A 25,797-nucleotide genomic window follows, 5' to 3' on the forward strand; every position below is an offset into this window, starting at 1 on the left:
ATTAGTAGGGGAAAAAATTAAAGCATGCAGCATAAACAAATGCTTTACTTCAAGTAATTAAATCTGACAAATATAAAATAAATATAAAAACTATATTTCTATTTTATATGGGTTTATTTTTTCCCACTTTCAAAACAATAATAATAACAACAATAAGAGAAAAAAGGGAGGAGAAGGGGAGGAAGTCCCTTTTATCAAATAAGAAAGATCTGGAGGAAAAGCTTTTCAACAACTGTAAGGAACTAAACAAGACTCTTTCTGATTACCTTCTACATCATCAGCTGCCATTCGAAGAAGGGACTCTGTGAAGTTGACTTCTACACTTTTTTTCTCTAAAATTTTCATAATGATGTCTTGTGTGAGTCCTGGATTTTCTTTTTCAGCCTATAAGAAAGAGAAAGCTAGTTTTGAAATATAGAAACTAAATCAGCATTTCAAAGCCAAAACCTAATTGTTTAGAACCTGTTGGGATCTCCTTAAACTGATCAACTTATAAATAAGAGCAGAAATCTTTGCAAAGCAGGTGTCGTGATGGCACTCGCTTATGTTAGGGTACAGCTTGTGCATCCTTAACTTCTTATTACAGACATGATCCCATTTTCCATTTCAACAAAGTATTTAACATTTCCTACTTCTCATTTACACTCTCTTGAAATCAAACTAATAACAAACGTAGAAATAAAGATTATATATATACTGGTAGTTCTTCAATTACTTTTTTCAATAGATTAAAGACACTGAAGATTTTTAGCGTTTTTTTCATTACGTAATATTTCGACTTGAGGATCAAGCAGTAACTCATCTCACCAATTTTTTTTGCAGATTCTTTGCATTTAAATTAACAGAATGTCAGGAAAAACAAAACAAAACAAAAAAATAACCCTTCTTTTGGAGGTTTTATTGAAGCTATGTGATCCCTTAACTACATTCCCACACGATTTTCATTTCCTATTTTTGCAGCAAGAGTATTTCCTTCACTAGCTTTCAGAACATCATTAATCCTTTTACTACCTCCTGAACTTGTTTCACTAATGAGTGTGCATTGATTCGATGTTACTTACACTCCCTACAGTACTAAAATCTTCTAGTCATTTCAAGATTGAGCGTAGAGTTCTGAGTTTACCAAAGTTAATTTTCGAGATTTTGGTTTTCCCTTGTAATTCTGTCCCATTTTATTTTATTTTATTTTTTGCGGTACGCGGGCCTCTCACTGTTGTGGCCTCTCCCATTGTGGAGCACAGGCTCCGGACGCACAGGCTCAGAGGCCATGGCTCACGGGCCCAGCCGCTCCGCGGCATGTGGGATCTCCCAGACCGGGGCACGAACCCGTGTCCCCTGCATCAGCAGGCGGACTCTCAACCACTGCGCCACCAGGGAAGCCCTGTCCCATTTTATTTAAAAAAAAAAATTATAATCTCATTCTGTTTCTTTTAGGATGCCTGCCAATTTTAATCATTATGCTGATGATTTCCTATCTTTTCTGCCCTGATATTAAATAGCAAACAGAAACACAACTTATGATCTATCAGCTAGCAATCTATTTGCTTCCTGATGTGCCAATTATGTTTAACCTCTGCTTCCTCAATTCCATTCTGGTATCACTGCAGATTCAGCTTTATTTGGTTCCTATTGCTCTTCACATTATAACACCTTGCTTCTCATTAATTTCAAGTACCCAAAACCAAAAGGTTATGGAATGAAAGGAGAAAAAATATACACATTTATCTCAATCCTGGGATCATTTTAACTGCTGTCAAATGCTATACAGGAAAATCATTTTGATAGTTGATTAATAATAATAAAATATGTCCTACTGAATTCCGTTTCTTTTATAACCTGTTTTGATTTTTCCTCTCATGAATATATTTAAGGAAGAATCTACTTTAATAAATAAGATTTGCCATTAAAAGAAAAGCTGTACAAATATGGCTTAAGACGGTATCAACATTATTAATCTGGTAAACTGCCACAAAATAACATATAGTATACTAATTAAATAAGCCACTATTTGATAACAGTGGTTTATCTTCTCTAAGTAGCATTTAATCTACCTACATAGGGGCTTCCCTGGTGGCGCAGTGGTTGAGAATCTGCCTGCTAATGCAGGGGACACGGGTTCGAGCCCTGGTCTGGGAGGATCCCACATGCCGCGGAGCAACTAGGCCCGTGAGCCACAACTACTGAGCCTGCGCGTCTGGAGCCTATGCTCCTCAACAAGAGAGGCCGCGATAGTGCCGCGCACCGCGATGAGGAGTGGCCCCCGCTTGCCACAATTAGAGAAAGTCCTCACACAGAAACGAAGACCCAACACAGCAAAAATAAATTAATTAATAAACTCCTACCCCCAACATCTAAAAAAAAAAAACTACCTACATAATGCATTATCTTGGAAAGCAGGGGAACATTCTCTATGTGCTTCCAGAGAATGCCAACAGAAAAATAATGCCTCTCTGATTAAGTTATAATAAGCTACTGAAAGAATTAAATGCTGAAAGCCTGAGAACAAAGTTTTCAATACCAAGTTCGTTTGCAGTCCCCAAATGCCAAAGCTGGAGCACTACAAAGTTCTTACAGAGGTCCTTAACTTTCTTAGTTCACAGTGTTCTTAGTACCAAAAGAAATACCTAACAGTGCTGCATATTAAGTAAAGTACAAACAACTTAATAAATACATCCTAACAACTTAGTAACCTTTAAAATTACATGAATTGAAAGAAAAATATTTTATTTTATTCTTAAATAACCACAATCCCTAAAGAGATGTGTGCACGTGTTGGGCACTGCACAATTTCTCAAATGTTGGAATTAGACCCTTCTACCCTCATTTCCTGTTGTACATTGATTTTCTTGTGATACCTGCATTCTATCAATAGCAGTGGCCAAAAGTCCAGTTTCACAAAAATATGACATCATTGAAAGGAATGTAGCCCAATCAAATAAGCTGAAACTGCAAACTATTTCAAGAGAGTCATTCACACAGTGTCAACCTAATGTTGAGTATCACTGTGTTCCTTCAAATTTTTAAAATATCTCACGACACCACTCTGAGTTTGCTGCATGGTCCTGGAGTGCCTCGGCACATACTTTGGGAACGGTAGTCTAGCATCTTAGCTATTTTTTATCTTAAAAGCCTTAAATTTAATCAGTGACTCTAGCTGACAAAACAAATATATCTACCCTTAAATCAGAGACTCTATCTATACCTTCAAGATATCCCTCAGAATACAACCTTAAACTCTGCTGTCCAACTTTTCTGAAAAATCCAAGAGTGAGAGAAAACTACCCCAAAGGCAGTAACATCCACTCTTGTGGAGCAATGATTCTCAACACTATCAGAACTTCCCAGAGGGAAAAGGAATCAACAGGAGGATAGATATCATATAGGACAATATTAACTAGTACTGTTTTATCTTTGGAAAAATTATTTTAATCCTTTTTCTCCAGATAACAAAACTAGATATTAAAGCTTGATAAATATCACTGTGTTGTGGACCAAGAACTGGAAACATGAATATATATATATATATATATATGGATATAAATATGGATATATGGCTGGGCAAGAAACAAGGTTTTTAAAATCTTTTTCAAATAAGTTATAGTGTAAAAATTACAAAAATCTTAATCTTTTTAATTCATGTCCTCCTTTAAAGTCATTTGAAATTCTAACAAATTAAATACAGTAATTAAGAATAAATCAATGCAAAACTAATATATTTTCCTCCAAATAACTTCCACTATCCCCAATTAAGAATCAGTGCCGTGGATAAAATTATCCATGTATTAAACCAGATCTATAATAACCACATACTTTAAACACAGTTTGCTTTTTAACTGTACTTTAGAGTTAAAACATCAGCTTATATATAAGGATATTATAAGAAAGAGCTTAATGAAATTCATTATTTTATCTCTTTTATGAATGTCATTGAGTATATACCATATACTACTTCAGAGAGGGTCTTCTTTATGAGGACACACAGGAGAAATTTCTCTCTGTTCCTGATATCAGAAAAGCTAAAAAACTGACTTTTGCCTTATCGATAACTACAGTGTGCAACAGATCACTTTTCCTTCTTTTCTTTGGCCACAAAGATACTTAAAATAGTCCCCATCCTGCCTCCCTAATGACCAAATATACCCTTCCAAACCACACTGATACTTAATGGAAAGAAGAAAAAAAAAACACTAAGGATGGTGCTGCTTCACTGATTTCTCTTCATTAACCCAATGATTTGGCAGGATGTATTTTAATGAAATTAGTATGTATGTGTACACAGGCACTGCATTTTAGAGTATTAAACAAATAAAAATAGCTCTAATCCAACACACACAATGTAATTTCTTCTAGTGAAATACGCAGATGTCTAATGACATTATTTATGCTATCAGTTAAGAGTGGTATCAATAAACTAATCTTTGCCATAAAAAGAAATCAAGCTGGATGGATTTATAGTTTCAACTCCAATGAGACTCAATTATACACTTTTTCTTGATTTAAACATTAAAATACCTTCCTTGAAATAGAAGTTGTTTTAGCTATTGATGGGAGCAAACACACAAAAAGTAAATGAAAATTAAGACTTTGGGTATCTTGATATGTATTTAGGATGGGATGGATTAAGTTTTATATGAAAGACTGTACCCAATATGTAGAGTACGGTTGTCCAATAAATATAATGCAAGAAACAAAGAGGAGCCTATGTAACTTTAAATTTTCTAGTAGCCACATTAAAAAGTAAAAAGAAAAAACATGTGAAGTTATTTTAAGAGTACATCCAAAATATTACCATTTCAACATGTAATCAACATAATACACTTATTACTAAGTTGTATACATTCTTTTTTTGGTATTCACCTTCAAAATCTGGTGTGTATTTTATACTTGGAGTCCAACTTAATTTGAACTCACCATATTTTAAGTACTCAACAGCAACACATAGCTAATGATTATCAATTGAACATCTCAGGTCTAGAGACAATGAAAAAATTCATTCGAGTGACTCAGCTGTATATTCTCAAAATATCCTTAATCTGACATACACAGAGGTCTTATTTTCCCACTCAAAAATACTGTTTTATACTTATGTTCTATAGGTAAACAATATGAAGAAAATCTTTGAGTTATAACTTTATAAAAGTTTTAATAAGTCAAATAAAACAGAATTTTAAAATATACTCTAAAGCTAAACAGAGAACACTCTGAAGAAGTCAGTTTCAAAAGCACAAAGTGACAAAAGCTGAAAGCTAAGGAAACAGCGCCTGTTCCAGCTCACTCTTTAGAAGTGTTTTAAGCTTTAAAGAGTACACTAAAACAAGCACAAGATGACTGAAAAGGTTTTCACTAAAAAACAAAACAGGTTTTCACTAAAAAAAAATAAAGAAATAAACTGGCAATTATCACATGGTATTTAGATTTATATATAACATACTTTTTAATCATCATAATAAATTATCTGTATCTCACCTTAATGAAAGCTGCTCTCAGTGTCTGAGCTGCAGACAGATTTACTCGTTCTAGCTGCAATAAAAATTTTAAATCATTATTAACATCGATTTTCTTGGAAAAAGCACATTTCTGATATCTCATTCTGTAGTAATCACATCGATATGTTCATCGATTAACAAAAATACTTGCTAATGATTCTAAATCACCATAATTCTTCAAATAGACAGGCAATCTAAAATTTTCATTAAAATCATGAAAAATTAAGGCATGTATATCAGTCTCTTAATTTATTCCTTTTAAAAAAATACTCTACCTTAAAGATAGATTTATTTTAACATAAGCACAGAATACAAAATAACATTAAGTCCCTATAGAAAGAATAAACATATTCACTTAAATTTCTGAAAACAGGGAGGGTTCAAGATTAACTCTCAGTGCTCTGTTGCAAATACATGGCAAATTATGTGTATACTGACTATAAAATGACCAAAACAAAGAAAACATCTATTACTTAAGATTCTTTGTATTTACTACCTTACTCTTTTAAAATTGCTTTTCAATCCCCTCAGTCAGGCATTAAACTGAGATTAATCTTTTTTATTAATTAGCAAATAGCACTGATAAAAGGTCTGACACTTAAATTGAAGACTGCAGATCACCTGGATTTCAGAGATGCTTTTATCTGTCCTCTATTTTTTTTTAACCCGGATTAAAAAATGGTTACCTAAAAATCATGAGTCAAAAGTTCAAATGCTTTTAATTCTTATATCGAATGTGTAAGGCTTACAATTCTGAAAGATAAATGTCCTTATTAGATACTATATAAGTTGCTTTTCAGTGAGCTGAAGAAGGCATGCGATTTCATTAAAAAACTCAATTTTTTGAAGTTAACTGCCAGGCTTAAAATAACTAGCTTCAGTTAAAATCAGATTTCCTTAGTCCCTAAGAATTAGGCCAGTTAACTCAACATAAATATTTTTTATTTGGGACAATATTAAATGTTCAAAAACAATGTAACCTTCGTAGATTTTTATGCAAGTAGAATATTTCTACAAAAATCTTATGATTATATATCACATCATACAATAAATATTCCTTTCAATTCCTTAAGGCAATGAAAATGTTTTCCTTTATAAATGACATACACACACACACACCCCCCTAATGAATCTCCAACAGTTTAAATCAATTTATTTTCTAAACAAGACAGAAATGCCAAGAACCTTATCTCCTTACGAGTTATCACCTTAAGCAAAAGGCAAAAACAACAAAATCTGCCAAGATAAATAATTTATCTCCAAAAATAAACAATGGGCCATTTAATTTAGTATTTAACTTGGCTTCTACAAATCCTGTAAAATCTAACATTGCCCTGGTAGGTCAAAGGAAAGACACAAGGGGACCCAGGTAGGCAAAAACAGCAAATAAGCAACTAAATAAGGTAGGTATATTAATTAATGAAGGTATATTTCCCAAAGTTAAAATTTTCTTCTTCAACCAAATTCATTAAATCACAATAAATCCCAATGAATAGTAAAATAACAATACAGCTCTTCTGATCTCAAGTTCATGTTGTGCAAGGGAGGCAGGGGCCGACAGCACGATGAATGTTTCCTCCCAGATAGGAGCCCATTTCCTTGTTCGGGTTACACCACCCTCTGACCTCTTCTGACAAGTCAAAGGTCTGAGTCAGATGTATGCCTTCAAGTATTGGCATTATTAACTCATTCTGTACTGCCCTGACTGGTATGTGAAATGGTCAAGGGAAGTAAAAGAGGCCCCAAAAGTCAGTGAAGAACTATAAAACTGGTCAAGACAGACATCTACATCTCTAGATTTCTAGATTAAGTTTACATATATATATACCTTAGGAAAGACAGAAAGGTCAGACTTAATGTACTGAATCAAATCTGTGAGCTGTGAAGCACCTGACCAGAACTCTGCTAGGAGTCATTTGGGGATACATTATTTACCCACACATCTTGCAATTAACCCACCAGGCTTTATTACTCATATGATATCAACACTGCCCAGGAAGTACCAGGCACAGAGGCACATACATACATTCAAAAAATATTCTGAATGAAACTTAATCTTTCATCCATAAATTTATCTAAATTGTTCTTGAATCTATTTATAATTTCAGCCTGTAATACTCAGGTAGCAAGATATGTTTATACATGCCCTATTAAAAAGTGCTTCTATTTTAGGCCTCTTACATGTGATAGATGATTTCATAATAAAATCATGTTCATCTTACCTGTACCTTTCATGACAATATCAGGTTCTGGTAATATACTAATAACAGCTACCATTTACTAAGCACATATTATGGACTATTATACAGAGTATTTTTATAGAGAGTATCTCTAATCCTCATAATAAATCTATAACTAGCTACCAACATCTCCATTTTACAGAGGAAGAAACTCAGTTTGCATAATTTTACCCAACATAAAACAGCTAGTAAGTACAGAGACAGGATTCACACCAGATCTGTCTGGTTCCAAAACCCATACACAAGCCACTAATGCTATCCTGCCTCCCCATACTCATCCTTTCTGGACTGGAGTCTAACCTATTACTGACTCTCTTCAGCTACTTAAGAACAAAAAAGTCCTGAGTTTCTACCATGTGAGAAAAGTCAGTGTGAGAGATACAAAGAAATAGACTATAGTCCTGGAACCCCAGAAGATTGATTTAAGTAAGTAGCTACATGGAAACTGATGGGATCACTGTCAGCTAAAGTACAAAGGAAAGTACGAAGATGAGATCTGAACTGGTCCTTGAAGAATGTGGTCCCTTAAAATCATCTTCCTTAGTGTTTCTTCAGGGTAACACAAGGGAGTGTAATGATGTTATGTCAGTTTGGAACAGACAATAATATCCACTTTGTTTCCAATACTTTTACTAATGGGTCCAGCATTTTTCTAACTTTTGGGATAACGGTCTTTGACTAGGGTATGTTTAAAGAGCCAATGCAATCATTTTTCAGTGGTACCTGATAGTGCATACACCATGTTTTAAGTCCAAAGAAGGAGGGGACGTATGATAATGGATACTGGGACATGGAGAGGCACTCCTGGGTCTCTGCCATGTAGAACGTCTACATCACAAGTAAAAAGAGTTTAAAAAAAAAAAAAAGAGAGAGAGAATCAGGGTGAGAGAAAAGGGTGCATAACACTTCCCCTCACCTAAAGAGAGGGAAGTGCAACTGGAGGGAAATGACAGACTGGGTGAGCCCAACATTAAGGTCTCACCCCAACCTCACGTTCTACCTACTCTCAGTTGTGTGAACTCCTCCTGCAACTGACTCTTCATAGATTTTGAGAGCACTTAACTATTAACTAATTGCAAACTTGTCAAATTTAACTTTCTGGGTCATTAATAAAAATATTTTAAAAGCTTGTAACTAATTTTAATTCCACAAAGAGCTCATTTATTATATTGCTCCCTCCAGAAATATCAGTTCATTCCTATACTTTATTTTCTAGTATCAAGCTGGTTTCTTAAACCCGTAATTATAAAAAATATATCCACTTAACCCTTTGGTTGCTCAAGTTTTAAACAGTTTTGCATAAAATCTTTCAGAAGTTTTTTTGTTTTGTTTTGTTTTTTTTAGGTCAAAATAATTAGATTATTTGGTTCCAAGTTGTCTATAAATCTTGCTTCCTCAAAATTAGGTATATTTTCCACATACTGATATCCCTTACCCTTCTTCCCACCCTCCCCACCACCTCCACGAAGATTATTGATCATATTCTTTAAAAAGAGTTAAGCTGAGCCAAGAATAAAAAGAATAAAAGCTCCACATACACCTCTTGTGATTCAAATGATAATGAGGTGAGTTAGGTCAAAAAAAGGAAAAAAAAAAAAAAAAAAAAAGCCAGAAGAAAAACAGAAGTAGATGGAATCAAGAGGCCACCCATTAAATTTTATGAGTCCACAGAGAAGGCAAAATGCAATCATCTGTTTTGTACAGATTGATATTAAGTCCAGTAACTGGTTCTAAAAGAATAAGTTCCTGGCGTTACCAAGTTGTCTGGCAAAAAGGTAACCAGAGCCATCTAACTAGTATAAAAATATTCCACTAAAACATTGCCTATGAATGCGCAAAACTCTAGGGTATGATCCCAATTCTGTCAGAAAATTATGTGGAAGACTCCTTAATAGCTAATACTTACTACTAATAGTAGATGGCTAGTATTATTCTAGGCACTACAAAACATCAACTCATTTATTTCCCAGAGTTGTGAGTATTAAGTAAAATATTGTTTATCCTCATTTTGCAGATTAGGAAACTAAGACAAGATTATATAGCATAGTAAGTGGCAGAGGAGTAAATCAAATGCAATGCAAAATATTAACTATGATTGCTTCTCGATGGTGGGATTGCAGGTGAAACCCATGCCTTCATTGTGGAGAAGTGTATTTACTATGCTCAAAATTTGAGGTTTGATTTTTTCAATAGGAAAAATTATATTTATAATTATATTTCACCTTAGAACGTTCCTTTAAATTCATAGGAAAAGAAGATACATGATATGTCTTTTCCTGGAATGAAGAACTGAACCATATATCTTTCCTCCTCCATATACAAAGAATCAACAAAAGATAATACAGTACATAAAAACCTGATCTAAGATTTGGCATGAGGTTTCTATAAACTCATTATTCCATCATGCAACCAGGAGACCTATTTCACAGTACATTTACAACACACGCAATATACTTGGACTCTGAACTCTGCAGCAGCTGATTAAACGAGAAGCTTACTCCTCAGCTGTGCTGGCATAGCTTCATTAAGTTTAGCAAGCATCTAGGTCCCAGAATGCCATAAATAACTTTCCCCTGTGAGCTGCAGTAACAGTACTAAAATTTCCCCAGGTGTAAGGATGTCCTACTACCTAAAAATCTGTTCTGCAAAGTGACTTCTGGGCTACCATTGTTACTATTATGAATGTAATGTTAAGGTGAGAATGCAAGCTTTTTAACTCTCACAATACACTGTGGATAAAACTGAGTGAATCAATTTAGCTTCAGAGTAAAACTTTACCCCTACTGTGGTGCTTTTTTCTGTAAAATTAATTTGACATCCATTTCATCTTTAAATCTGCAAAGCAGAGAAAAACAGAGCCAAACTAAACTCTAATTTCCCCATGACTATTTATAGAAAAATCCATGTTTGAACTATAGTTAAATATTGTTTAACTGATTAGGTATCTTATTTAAGATGGTACATTAATACACTGGAATGTCAGAGAACAATGCTAGTATTTAAAAAAAAAAACAAAGAAAAAAGCTTGATACCATGACGTTAGATCAGTAAATTCAATGTGAGAATTAGATCCTGACAATTTAACATAGTATCTCTCAGTCGGCCTCATCCAGCCATTTCATTTTCAAATTTCACTTCTAACAATTAGTTCTTGAAGCAACTATAAATCATTTGGCAACATGTTCTAATTCTGGACCCATTAACCCATGTATGTTTTCAGATCTCAGATTTCTGGAAGAGATTTACTAGTCCCTTCATAGCCATTTCTTTTTCTTTCAAATTAATTTTTCGTACACATGAATCAATTATAAGAGGTATACCAGTATTAATCCCAACAGTTCATTTTACCAGAATCCCACATCTTTAATAACAGTTTTCTAAAGTCAAGATTCAAATAAAATCATTTTACCATATATAAGAAAAGGTCACTCAAATTGTTAGGAAAAAAGCTTTTCTCATTCCTCCCTCATTAACCAGAGGATCAAATTGAAGTTCTGCAATGTAAATTGCCCTCCCTTCCAATAAAGACTCAAAATACCAGATAAATATAGAAAATGCCCCCAAACAACTTGATCCAATAGCCTACAGAGTTAGCTATATAGACATGAAAAGAGGGAGCACCTTGGGGTGGAACTGTCATGATGGTTCTTGAAGAACATGAGAAGTTCAAACACTAAATGTCAAGATAGGTTACTCACCTACCCTTCAGTGACCCTCTCCTTACCTCATACCTGGTACAAGAATAATTAAACAGTTAATAATGTATTTGCTTATGTGTTCCCTACAACTCTTGGGAAGAAGTATGCCAACTTTTTCTTCTCCATATCTCCAGACCCTTGCTGAGTACTTGACAAATAAACAGTTGGCATTATATTCAGTGAACAGCACTGAAGCACTTGCTTCCAACAATAACTGTAGTCTTGCAATGACTGGGTAAAGTGTTAGAACAAAATGGCAGAATTACTGGAGCGTTGGCTACAGCTGCTAGAGACGGATATAACCAGCCCTAAAAGAGTGCCTCCAATGCTACCACGGTAGCAGGATAACAGGGACAGGTTTTCAAAAGATGCCTCCTCCTTGCTTCCTCTTTAGTAAACTTCTAAATTTCCTAACCACCCAGCTAGGTGTGGTCATAAATCTAAATTCTTGCCAATGAGATGTAAATGGAAGTCTTATGTAGGACTTTCAAAAAGGTTACTTTAAGGAAGCTGAATCAGCTGGAAAAAACTCCCCACCCCCTGCTCCACTTTTTACCCCTTCTAGACAACAACTTAAGACAAAATAGCAGCGGCCATCCTACATACTGAAGTGACCTTGATAATGGAAGGCAAGCACTAGGATGATGAAACAGAAGATATGAACCTGAGTTTCTGACGATACTGACTCATAATACTACTACTCTTGGACCACTTACCTCCAGAATTTTTTATGTAAAGAAATAAACTTTAAAGCAAAATAATTTCACATATCAGGATATCAGTTCACCATTAAAAGGAGGGGAGTAATTATCTCTAGGGAACTTCCAGTTCTAAAATTCTCTACACACCTTAGCATATAAACTTAAAAGAAAAACCTAAAATGTACTGGTATTATTAAGTCCTGGAAAATTCCTCAAATAAAAAAGCAACTATATCTTCTCTAGATACGAAGAATGGTATCTTCCATTTATCAGTAAAATTATGTTTGTTGCTACTGACTATAACTCATTAGGATATTTTTGTGCCTGTTCTTCTGGCTGCCTAAAATGTGCTAATCCCCAACTCTTCAACACTAACCCTTATTTATCTCTTTCAGATGTTAGCATATATGTCTCTTTTTCCAGTGAGGTCTGTCCTGGCCCCTAAAATAGGTCCCACCTGCTATTTTATTTAACACACCTAAAAAAAAAAAAAAAACAAAACTTCCTAGCACTTACCATAATTTTTCATTTATGTAATTACTTGTATTCTTTTGTTCAATGTCTCTCTCTCCCACTATAGTGAAACCTCCAGAGGAGGAGCAAAAGAAATCAGGGTTTTTCCCTCGATGTTTTATGTCCAGGCCTGGCACAATGCCTAACACACAGATGGAGTCCATTTATGTAAGTACTTATTATATGAAGGAACAAACGAATGAATAAATGAAGCAAGCATTAAGGAACTGCAGAGATCATATGAAGCAATGTTTACCCACTTACCTCATTAAACACAGGATACATGACTGCATAGAGGGGCATAGAAACCATGGAAGTGGTCTCAGCTTCATTCTTCATCTCTTCCATTGTCATCCTCATTCAAAAGCCAACTACAGTAGAAAAAGCAGTGCTAAAATGCAGAGGAATCTTCATTCACTGCAGCCTTTCTTCTCTTTTTTTGTGATAAAAGAACAGGGCACAAAACATATGCTGACCTGGTTAAAGGGGAAGAAAGAACAGAGATTTACTACGCTAGAATTAACAATAAAAACTTAAGGTGTTTAACATTTTCATTAAAATTCTTTTGCTAATTGTTCACTGATTTTTGTCACCTAAAAAGCAACCAAAACATAGCAAGCATCAAAGATTTAAGGCAAAATTTTAAATTCCACCAAATGTGATCTATTTGGGAAAAAAACTGACCTAATTTATTAATTAAATAATTCACTTAATATTAATTTAATTTTGCCAGTGGCATTTTTTGAATCTTTGCCCAAATCTGACACAGAGACTAAGAAGAAAAATCCACAGACACTGGTAGTTTGGAAATAAAATATCGAGAATTCAACAATATAAGAGAAATTTTGCTTTGAGGAGTTGAAGAAATGTGTTGCGTTTTAAGAGAAAGCAACTGTATTTAATTCCTTTGCTAGGCTGAAATATGAGCCTGATTATAAAGTGAAAGAGTAACAGTAGTAACATACCTATATATTAAATGATATATAATATATATGTTAAACAAAAAGCCATTAATTTTGAATAATTTCTACCATTTATAAAGCATTTTCAGATTATAAAACATATTTCACATGCATTTAGTGCTAATAACTTACCTTAGAGTAACTGTCACTCTAATTTTACAGATGAAAATGCAGACTCAGAGATGATAAATACTTGCCAAGATCACACATGCAGAGGCCTGTGGCTTGATCCCTGTGCTCTGAAGCCAGATCTGACACTCCCAAACCAGAAAATAAAGTATGAAGTGAAAACCCAGAACCTCATCTACCCAGGAAAATGCCCAGAAGTTATTCATTCACTGAATAAATATATTTTTAGCACTTACTACATGCAAGATACAATGGGGGATGAAAAAGATGTGGTCTTAATCATTAAAACATTATCTGAGCCAGACTGTGGAAGACCTAAGCAGTTTGAAAGCTACAAAGGCCAGTACTCATAGCTTTAACAACTTCCAATAACCTGTCCCGTTTGAGAACTGCGTACTATTCTCCCATATATCCCTACCAGTGAAGGGGAACTCAACACCTACAAAAACAGTTCAGCCTTATTTCTGGTAGTTCTAAACATGGAAAGTCTTTCCTGTTTCTGAGCTTAAATCTGCTCCCTGACTTCACAGAACCAAATAATTAAATAAATAATAAATAAATAAAAGGAAGAAAAGGCCAATTCCTAAATTTTATTCTATAGGACAAGAGAAAATCATTACCTAATGAGACAATTGGAACTTAAGTAGACTGCTTTGGTCATAACATTAAGGAAAGAATGGAGGAACAGAAGTTGAAGGCAAGGAAAACTTAAGAAATCTAGTGTATCTAGATCAATAGGACCTGAATAATAAGCAAGGGCAAGCAGATAAATATCAATTCTGGCCCTGCTGCTCCTATTTGATTACTTAATAAGCCATTTGGTAATCTGCTTTTCCACTTAAAAATTAACTGTGAATACCTTTTCATAATAAACTTGGAATAAAGAAGAGGGGCTGAAGTGCTGTCAAAATGAAAATGATGGATACTGGATGTACAGTATAAGTAGTAAATAAAAAGCATCAGTATCTATGAAAAAAGAAAGTGAAAAATAGCAGTACAGGGCCAACAACAGAACTTGAAGAGCTAATTCACTGGATGACAGAAAAAAAAAATCTTTTGTTTATTTAATAAATATTTACTGACTAGCTACACAATATTAGGCCTGGTACTAAACAGAGCAGTGAACAAGACAAGACCTCAGGGAGCTTATACTATGGAAGGAAAGAAAGAAAATGAACACTTGTGAAAACCACACAGAATGCTATCCTACTATGGGAGAACTGGATGAGAGGACCAGCATCACAAAAACCAGGTGTTTCAGAGAAGGTGGTCAAAAGTTTTAGATGCTCTTGAATATGGACAATACTTAAAAAAAATTTTAATATGATTCCTTGATGAGGTCAAGAGTAACACTCAAAGAGTACTGTCACTTGCATACTGGGAGAGGTCACTGGCATACTACAGGGGCTGAGGTGGTGAGGTGGTGAGCTGGTGAGAGAGGAGTCTAAGTTTTCAAGGATCTCAGTAAAAAGGAAGTGAAATATTAAAGGAGGTAAAACACTGAAGTATACTCAATGGGGTCACTTTTGTCTTTCACTCTTTTGAACACATGCCTATCCCTGCATAAAGGCAGACAGAGTTGAAGGGATTAGTAAAGTGGCTAGAGTCACTTTCTGAATTCCTGCTGATACCCACCTATCTATCCCACTAAACCTGCTCACTTAATTTTCACTTTTTAAAATACCGGCAATGAATTTTTAAAAAAAAATTTTGTGTAATAAGTAGTATTGTACCATGTCAGAAAATTTTCACTTAAAATATTTATGATTTAAGTCAACTGTCTCTCCCTCTGTATATATATATTTTTATACATATAAATAATCTATCCCACTAAACCTGCTCACTTAATTTTCACTTTTTAAAATACCGGCAATGAATTTTTAAAAAAAAATTTTGTGTAATAAGTAGTATTGTACCATGTCAGAAAATTTTCACTTAAAATATTTATGATTTAAGTCAACTGTCTCTCCCTCTGTATATATATATTTATTTTTATACATATAAATATATATATATTTATTTCTTGCCTCTTTAACTTTACAGGACTATCAGCTACTATCTGTCATCAAAAAGATAATATTATAGCAACATTATGGGCTACATAGGTGGCTGGCCCACTCCACACTTAACCACCTTTTTTTTTTTTTTTTTTTGTGGTACGCGGGCCTCTCACTGTTGTGGCCTCTCCTGTTGCGGAGCACAGGCTCCGGACGCGCAGGCTCAGCGGCCATGGCTCACGGGCCCAGCCGCTCCGCGGCATGTGGGATCTTCCCGGACCGGGGCACGAACCCGTGTCCCCTGCATTGGCAGGCAGACTCTCAACCACTGCGCCACCAGGGAAGCCCCACCTTTTCAAATATTGTTCCTATGGGAAAATGTTCCAAAGAACCAATTTACATCTGTCCTTTTCAGAACACACATTCACAAGCTGGGGCCAAACACAGTTTCATTAGTGTTTACATGAGATTAAAAATCAACAATTCCAATAAGGCTTTTTAAATATTAAGTTGTTCTGCCAATTTTAATTCAGCTTCAAGTTAAAATATGCTGTCATTCCGTCTACATGCTTCTTCATTTGAAACGGTTTAATGGACAACCTGCCAATTACTCCAAGCCACTCCAATGCCAAATTCAGTCTTAGGAGTTTCTGCCCTGCACTACCCAACCAACCCACAGGAGTCTGTTCATTTAAAGAACTATACTTGGGTGTATCTTAAGGCTCAGAATCAGCACTTCCTGAAACAGCCTCACTTTACTCCATCTGGGCACAACAGAGCCAAAGCTATTTACTCACGAATAAAATGAGTGAACAAAGGGAAGTTCTTGGTATTGATGTATGCAGTTCTTGGGGAGAAACAGAAGCTTCTTAAGTAAATTCTACACTTAAAAAATATTTGTAGGCAGGTCTATTTGTCTTGTTTTTCTCTATAGTGAAATCTAGTACTTAGCCCCCTTACATGGTACTAAATTCTTATAATCCCTTTAATTTCCCTCCCTAAAGAGGGGAAGTGTTATTTATTTTTGTTGGCTCTCCAAACTGTCCATAATATTTAGCTAAAAGAAGTTTGTTTATTCTAGCAGTAAACAGAACCCATGAGTTCATGTTGCAGTTTACAAGTGTAGTTCTTTTTTCCAACAGCCATTACAGTCAGCATAGCAGGTACATAGTAGACACTTTATGTTTGTTGAACGAATAAATCAATGAGATAAGAGATGGGCAATTTATAAGTTGAATCAGTCTTGCTAATACTTTTCAAATATCAAGCCTAGCAAAACAAAAACAGACACAGAAATCTAAATAATTTTATTAACAAAGTCTGGACTCAGTTACATTTACCAGTTTTCACTTCTTTTGGCTATCCCAAGCTCTTCCTAGTTTAGTAAGTAAGAGAATAGAAGCATCAGATAACTGCAAATAAAACCAGAATTCCAACAGAAATTTACATGAAAACCAAATAAAACCAAAGAAAATAAAAGAGAGTATAAATTCTAAGGTCTCAATTTTATTAAGGCTACCAGGATGTGATCCTAGGGACATAACTGGTGTATAATTTAATAGTTCACAAAATTCTCTAAGTGCAAGCATTTCCAACATTGGTTAACCTTGCTTTACACATAAGAAAGATCCTAAAAATCACCCAACTTTTAGCAGAAAGCAAAACTTTTTCTATGAGAAAGAGTGGAAGAGTTGTGCGGTTTCCAAATGTTGGATGACCTAAGGCATCACGATCACTTCAGGGCCTGAAAACACAAATCCCCAAGACTACTCAGTCAGAATCTCCAAGAAAGGGTCAAGGAAGCTGTATTTTAACAGCCAACCTAGATGATTCTTGTGAACAGAACCGGCTGGAAATCACTGTTATGGAAAGAACAGTGGCTAGAGTCAGAAAAAAGAGCTGCTAAGGCCAGTCTTGAGACATAGGTAAAATTAAGTTTGACTCAGTACCTGAGACAGGGGTTTTGGGTCCTGACTTTGTAGAAGTTTCACTTAATCACTGACCTTGTTTCCTCATCAGAAACAGAAAGGGGGTAAAAATTATATCATCTTAAAGGCCATGGTACTCTAAAATTCAGTGATAATAAAATTTTATTACTGGTATCTCCTAAAGGTTCCAAAGTAATCTCATGGGAAATTTTTTAAAAAGAAAAAGATCTCATCAGATCTTAAAAAAATTCACGAATTCCAATAAGGAGATCCTCTTCAATAGCTGGTTGATTCAGGGTTTCAAATAACTGACAACTCCTTGCTTTCTCTTAAACATCCGGCATCACGAATCACACCCAGAAACTGAATTTATTCCATAGTGGGTATAGATCAGTCTGGCCAATTCACATAGCCGGAAAGGTGGGCATCTGATATCACAACCTACCTTTTAGGGCCTTCTCATGCCAAAATATTGTAGCCACTTCCAAACAAGAGACAAAAGGTTTAGAGAAGGAAGCTAGGAAAAAGGCAGGCAGAGGAACAGGGTAAGTAAGAGATCCTACTTAGACCAAAATGAGCTTGAACTTTCAGGATACATCTACATCTCTGTCCTTCCTCTGCAAATTATATTTTCTATAATTCAAAGTCCTCCATTCTACAGTTTTCTTCTTGAATAAGGTAACGTGGAACTCAGCCTCCCTGAACATGCACTGCTGTCAGCTTAGTATTGATAGAATTTTGCCTATATTTAGGGACCTCTAGGAACAATCTCTTCTTAATGGTAGGTGTAATATATTACATTTTGCCACTGTATTTGTTTATATGTATCAACTTTTTCTAGGCTTCTCCAAAATAATAAATGCACAATTTGTGCAGAGATATGTGAAAGGAGTGTAAGAATGATCTGAAAACATGGGCTCAAATCCTGTCATTATAAACCATCTTGTCTCTGAGCAAGTCACTTGACCTATCTATGCTTTAGTTTTTTAAGATGGACCAAAACTGGGCTGTATACTTGAAAGTGATATAATTAGACTGAAAGATGATGTAATTTCTAAATCAAACCATAAAGCCTCTATATTAAATCACTTTAATTTACTAAGTTACTAAGCACTGTATTTTTGCACTTTTAAGGAACTATTTAAAGAAAGTATACATTCTACAAAGAATTATCACTTCACTGGAAGATCTGACCTCAGTCAGATTTGTAAAGGCACCTCCTCTGTTATACCACAATTTCCAGGAATCGGATACCACCGTTTTTTTTTTTTTTTAAAAAAAAAAAAAAAAAAAAACAAGATCAAAAAGATATAATCTCTAATATCTCTGTAAACATGACTGACCAAACAAGCATTTACTGAGTTATTAAGAAATAAGAGGTTCTAACTAAAACAACATCTGAAAATTAAGATGTTCTTGAAAATAGGTAACACTAGCAAATTAGCACACAATGACCCACGAAGGAAAAATTCCTAAATGTAAAATTTAGCAATTTAACTCCATTTACTTTATCATTCTTTGTTAAACTCCATATAGCTTTCACAGACTAGTATTCCTTAACTATTAAGCAGATCTGGTTCTAAACATATACTTATAAATCAGTCATTTAAAACCTACTGTTTATTTTTCTATAGAGGGTTAAGTGAGGGTTAAGGTTCTAAGAAAGACTTCAAAGTTCACAATGTTACCTAAAGGAAAATAGTAATAGGGCTGTTTGAATTACACAGTGCCCAGCCCCCCAATCCAGTTTCACTTACTTGAGGTCAACTGCGGTCCAAAAATATTAAATGGAAATTTCCAGAAACAATTCATAAGTTTTAAATTGCTCGCCATTCTGAGCAGCATGACGTAATCTCACACCCTCCAGCCTGAGACCCCCAACCATAGATATTGTCTGCTCCCAATATGCAACAATTGACATCATCATGCTTGATGATCCTCCTCCTGACGTATCATCAGAAGGTCAACAGTAGTCTAACACTACATCATAATGCCTATATCATTCACTTCGCTTCATCTTATCACTCAGGCATTTTATCACCTTGCATCACAAGGGTAAGTATAGTACAATAAGATATTTTGAGAGAGACCACATTCACATAACTTTATTACAGTGCGTTGTTATAACTGCTCTATTTTATTACTAGTTATTGTTGTTAATCTCTTGCTGGGACTTCCCTGGGGGCCCAGTGGTTAAGACTTCGCCTTCCAATGCAGGGGGTGCAGGTTCGACCCCTGGTCGGGGAGCTAAGATCCCACATGCCTTGTAGCTAAAAAACCAAAAACATAAAACAGAAGCAATATTGTAACAAATTCAATAAAGACTTTAGTGTAATATATTACATTTTGCCACTGTATTTGTTTATATGTATCAACTTTTTCTAGGCTTCTCCAAAATAATAAATGCACAATTTGTGCAGAGATATGTGAAAGGAGTGTAAGAATGATCTGAAAACATGGGCTCAAATCCTGTCATTATAAACCATCTTGTCTCTGAGCAAGTCACTTGACCTATCTATGCTTTAGTTTTTTAAGATGGACCAAAACTGGGCTGTATACTTGAAAGTGATATAATTAGACTGAAAGATGATGTAATTTCTAAATCAAACCATAAAGCCTCTATATTAAATCACTTTAATTTACTAAGTTACTAAGCACTGTATTTTTGCACTTTTAAGGAACTATTTAAAGAAAGTATACATTCTACAAAGAATTATCACTTCACTGGAAGATCTGACCTCAGTCAGATTTGTAAAGGCACCTCCTCTGTTATACCACAATTTCCAGGAATCGGATACCACCAACTGTTTTTTTTTTTTTAAAAAAAAAAAAAAAAAAAAAAAACAAGATCAAAAAGATATAATCTCTAATATCTCTGTAAACATGACTGACCAAACAAGCATTTACTGAGTTATTAAGAAATAAGAGGTTCTAACTAAAACAACATCTGAAAATTAAGATGTTCTTGAAAATAGGTAACACTAGCAAATTAGCACACAATGACCCACGAAGGAAAAATTCCTAAATGTAAAATTTAGCAATTTAACTCCATTTACTTTATCATTCTTTGTTAAACTCCATATAGCTTTCACAGACTAGTATTCCTTAACTATTAAGCAGATCTGGTTCTAAACATATACTTATAAATCAGTCATTTAAAACCTACTGTTTATTTTTCTATAGAGGGTTAAGTGAGGGTTAAGGTTCTAAGAAAGACTTCAAAGTTCACAATGTTACCTAAAGGAAAATAGTAATAGGGCTGTTTGAATTACACAGTGCCCAGCCCCCCAATCCAGTTTCACTTACTTGAGGTCAACTGCGGTCCAAAAATATTAAATGGAAATTTCCAGAAACAATTCATAAGTTTTAAATTGCTCGCCATTCTGAGCAGCATGACGTAATCTCACACCCTCCAGCCTGAGACCCCCAACCATAGATATTGTCTGCTCCCAATATGCAACAATTGACATCATCATGCTTGATGATCCTCCTCCTGACGTATCATCAGAAGGTCAACAGTAGTCTAACACTACATCATAATGCCTATATCATTCACTTCGCTTCATCTTATCACTCAGGCATTTTATCACCTTGCATCACAAGGGTAAGTATAGTACAATAAGATATTTTGAGAGAGACCACATTCACATAACTTTATTACAGTGCGTTGTTATAACTGCTCTATTTTATTACTAGTTATTGTTGTTAATCTCTTGCTGGGACTTCCCTGGGGGCCCAGTGGTTAAGACTTCGCCTTCCAATGCAGGGGGTGCAGGTTCGACCCCTGGTCGGGGAGCTAAGATCCCACATGCCTTGTAGCCAAAAAACCAAAAACATAAAACAGAAGCAATATTGTAACAAATTCAATAAAGACTTTAAAAATGGTCCACATCAAAAAAATCTTAAAAATAAAATATCTTGCTAATTTATAAATTATACTTTACCACACATATGTATGTATAGGAAAAAACAGTATATAGAGGGGATGGTACTATCTGAGGTTTCTGGCATCCACTAGGGGTCTTGGAACCTATAGCCAGAAAAAGGGGGAGCCTACTATACTTAGTCAACATTAACAGCACTGTCATTAGTGAGGTCAAGCATAGTGATTCTAGAACCAGACTCGCTTGGAATCAATCCTGGATCTACTACTTACTAGTTCTGTGACCTGGGGCAAGTTATCTAACTTCTCTGTGCTACAGTTTTCTCATCTATGAAATGAGAATAACAATAGTATCTATCTCTTAAGGTTGTGAAGATTCAACAAGTTATTACAGATAAAGTGTTTAGAACAGTACATGGAACACAGTAATTATTTAATATTAGCTACTATGATTAAGTACATTTTAATCTAGGATGACAAGATCTCTTTCTAGAGGTCAGGTCCTCTGTACAATCAACCATCTAGCCAGGGGAGTCAAGGACTCTTGAAAACCAGATAAATGGGGGAAGATAAGTGATTGTAAACCTTAGAACAGCAGAACTGTTTTGTTTTTCAAATACATTCTTTTATCAAATCCTAAATGTGAGATAAAACACACTCAACTGTTCATTCATTCAATACAGGTATTAAGTAATAACTATGGTTTACCAGCCCTTCCTCTCACAGGAGCCCTTAAACACCTCTCTCCACAACTTGAGAATCACTGCTCTAGGGACAATCACTACACAAGCATTATGAACAAAGCATCGTAAGAACAAAGGTGAGTGGTCAGAATAGTAAGGATAAGGACTGGCAAAAGATATCCGGACCCAGATTTTTTCCATAATTCAGATAGTTCCAGATCCCAATTTCTCACCAGTAAATTTATCTGTACTGTTGTCACATGCTCATGCATTTAAGAAACCTAGACGTTAAGACTCTAAAATTTTAAAGCAATAACAGCCATTAGTATACATTACCATATATTATCTAGTCCAATCTCCAAATTCCACAATTTAGAAATAAAAGTCCCCAGAAATTCACATTAAGAAACTAGTCACAGATATTTTAAACAAATAAGCAATTGAGCTACTATAACCTATTGTACAGGACATCTTAGTCTGCCAAACTGATCTACTTCTAGGCTCACCCGCCCTGCTCTTTGTGTCCTCCACTGGTCCCGCAGCTGAGAGCCAAGACCCCCAGACTCCACGCAGAGTGTTTGGGGATGGAAGCCAGTGGATATGTGGCTCTGATTCAAGGTTGCCCTAGGGTACTCAGCAGCACAAGTTTGTGGATCTTCCATTTGCTGCTGCTGAGACCTCTGACTCACTCACTTTAAAAGTTACCTGCATCATGTCAGTGTAAGAACTTCCATGTTTGGGGGAGTAGTTTCTTAATACAGAAATCATAAAACGGACAAGAAGTAATCAGGCTTTTCTACAGATGGACAGTACAGAGCAGTAGGTAAGTGCTTAGATTTGAAACAAAGGTCTAAGTTTGAATTTTGCTCAGGTGGGTGATATCATTTGTTATTTAATCTCTAAACTCAATGAGAAATTACTGGAAATAACGATTGAGGTACTCACCTCACAGGATTAAGAGTACAAAATGCATGTACTCATTACACTGTCTGATATACAATAAATATTCAATTCATATTATTAGTTATTAATGTTTTATCCAAGAGTCTATGAACCTGACATGTTATCAGGACTGGAACTAGGGTGAGGCAAACCAGATGCCTAGAGCACAAAATTAAGCTCTTACCTGCCTGACAGAGAGTGAGCGCCTTCTTAAATTTTGTACCCTAGACCCTTCCTGCCTCACCCTAGTCTTGTCCCTGCATAGCACACACAAGGATAGCCTAATACTGATATCACAATGTCATAAAGGCCACTTACATAGCATATTTTTAAAACCTTTTCTCCCCCACTTGCCAAAATGGAGGCATATATAAATTACTTGGGCCACCCAAAAAAGTTACATATATCATCCAAAGCAAATTACATAGTTTAGGAATCCTTAAAAGAATGTGATCATCAAATGCAAGCCTGTGTTAAAATTACTTTTTATTCTCTTAATGTACATAGAGCAATTTAATAAAGAAAGCTGTGGCCCAGAAGTAGGCTCAGTAGCAGAGTGAAATCAAGATGTGATCAAAGATTTTCTCAAGATAATCCATAAAGGGGGATAATCTATACAGGAAAACCAAAAGATAATAGAATCAAAAGGCTTGCTACCTCTGAATTAGCTGATGGGAAATGGGGACAACAAAAATAGCAACAACTGGCTTCTAAGATATTTCTGCACAACAGGTTCAGGGAAGAGGATACACGTCTCTTTGGTTGTGACAATCCTCGATTTTTTTTCCTATTCGAATGCCTAAATTTTTGTTAAATTCTGGTCTGAACAAAATTTAAATGAAAACATTTGTTGGAAGGCAGGAAACAAATCTGTTTCCTTGAATGTGTTCACTTATGCCCATAAAGTTCTTAATCTAGTGGTTCATGAATTAAATAATGCCTAACTGAACAGTCATTTAGCATTTAATTGAGGTACATCTTTGCATTTTCTTTTATTAGTATTTGTGATGTTTTAATTTCTCTAATATAATGCTAAAGCTTTCCTTTAAAACCCCTTAGAAATTCAATTAAACTCAAGCTCTCATACTGTCCCTATGTTCTCTATGCTTGGAAGTACAATGTAAGAAGACTGTACCACATGGGTCAGGCTTACCTGCTCTGTAACACTTACATAGGTATCTTAGATACCTACTATCTTACTTAATGACTCCTGACTGCTTAAGGTTCTCTACAGTATGCAATGTGTATTTCCTTATCAAATTTCTTTGCACCACAACACTGCCACAAAGCACTTAAACGTTGATAAAATTATTAGCCTCAGATGATAAATGGACTCTGACTCATTTGTTTAATAGTAGATGCTAATAAGGACAAGATTCTATCATGATGATGAACTTTAACCTCACCCTTAGCTCTCAACTGATCTCAAATAAAAATTCTATTAGACACAAGAAGAAATAAGGGAGATAGAATGGTACCTGCTTATACCATACGTACAATTCCACCTGACCTTCACTTGCAAAACTGTAATTCATTTTTCAAGGAAGCACACCAAAATTAAGGTAGGACCTCAGAAATCTCTCAAGTTTTGAAAATACTCCCAAAATGCCAATTTTATTACCGATAAAGGCATCCACAAGTATCTACTTCTGAATAAAAGACCATATTCAAAATGCTTTGTAATTAAATTAGAAAGCCTTGCAACAACGTGAACTGTTTTAGGGAGCAGTTGAAGTCTGGAGGCCATGTCTGACTCATTTACCATTCTCAAATGCCTTTGGTTGCAGCAACCTAGTCTAAGAAGGCAGCAGATGTGTAACATCTTAGGATTTTGTCCTTCCTGAACTCCAAACTCCACTGGAGTTCCAGTTAATCCTGAAGACAGGATGGTTGAATAAAGCAGGAAGGCATGTTTCAGTGCCAGGGACCAGAAGGTAACTTAGAGAAACTATCATTTTCCCCCCTCCTATCAGCTCTGACCCAAAATTATCAAATGAATTGATGCATGTACAAGTACTTAATATATCAGAATGGCTAAATGTCCATATGGCGGTCTTTCCATCCCCTACTATCCACCAAATTATAAACACTGTAGAGAAGTTTTATTCCGTTCTCTATTTTCTAGTACCTAGCTCAGTACTCTATATAGTCAGTCTACGTCAGCAGCAGTGTTAGAGATGTGATGATGAAAAGCCAGATATAGTCCATGCCCTTGAGGGTGTGCAGTCTTGCAGGGAAGAGAGACAATAAAGAAATACATGTTAAGCTGCCACTTCACATAATTCCAGGGAGCATACCTGTGTCATACTATATATACACTTTTCTATGCAAATTCAATGAGCATGCTGAACAATTTTTTTTTGAAGAAAACAACGAAAAAGAAAACTATTGAAATAGGTGGGTGATCACAATTCCATTCCACGCATATAAGCCCCAGAATGAAAGAGATAAAGACATGGATCTGCTGCCCACCCCATCAGACTGACAGCCATAGTTGTCCCTCACAATGAGCAGCTCACCATACTGTGATTCCACATAATCACACTGTGATTATGTATTATAATGTACATATTTCTTTTCCAACATGATCTCTGAATAACAAGTTAAATACCTGACCCAGCACTCAAAGGAAAAG

General features: G+C 35.3%; 1 protein-coding gene across 4 annotated transcripts in view; it reads right to left on the reverse strand.

The window, feature by feature from the left end:
* Positions 1–25,797, reverse strand: part of PDCD10 (programmed cell death 10) — a 72,199-nt gene that overhangs the window by 40,762 nt on the left and 5,640 nt on the right. For 3 of the 4 annotated variants that reach the window (XM_055083028.1, XM_055083053.1, XM_024124332.3), the window contains exons 2-4: positions 12,903–13,114; positions 5,467–5,520; positions 267–384 (exon numbers count right to left, since the gene is read on the reverse strand). In XM_055083028.1, coding sequence (XP_054939003.1) covers positions 267–384; positions 5,467–5,520; positions 12,903–12,998 — 268 coding nt within the window. In that variant the 5' untranslated portion in view covers positions 12,999–13,114. Of the gene's footprint in view, positions 1–266; positions 385–5,466; positions 5,521–12,902; positions 13,115–13,732; positions 13,852–25,797 lie in introns of those variants that run through there. The other variant, XM_055083072.1, reaches the window with a different exon arrangement.

The sequence above is a fragment of the Physeter macrocephalus genome, chromosome 1 (assembly GCF_002837175.3).
Source record: "Physeter macrocephalus isolate SW-GA chromosome 1, ASM283717v5, whole genome shotgun sequence".
In the NCBI taxonomy this organism is placed as follows: Eukaryota; Metazoa; Chordata; class Mammalia; order Artiodactyla; family Physeteridae; genus Physeter; species Physeter macrocephalus.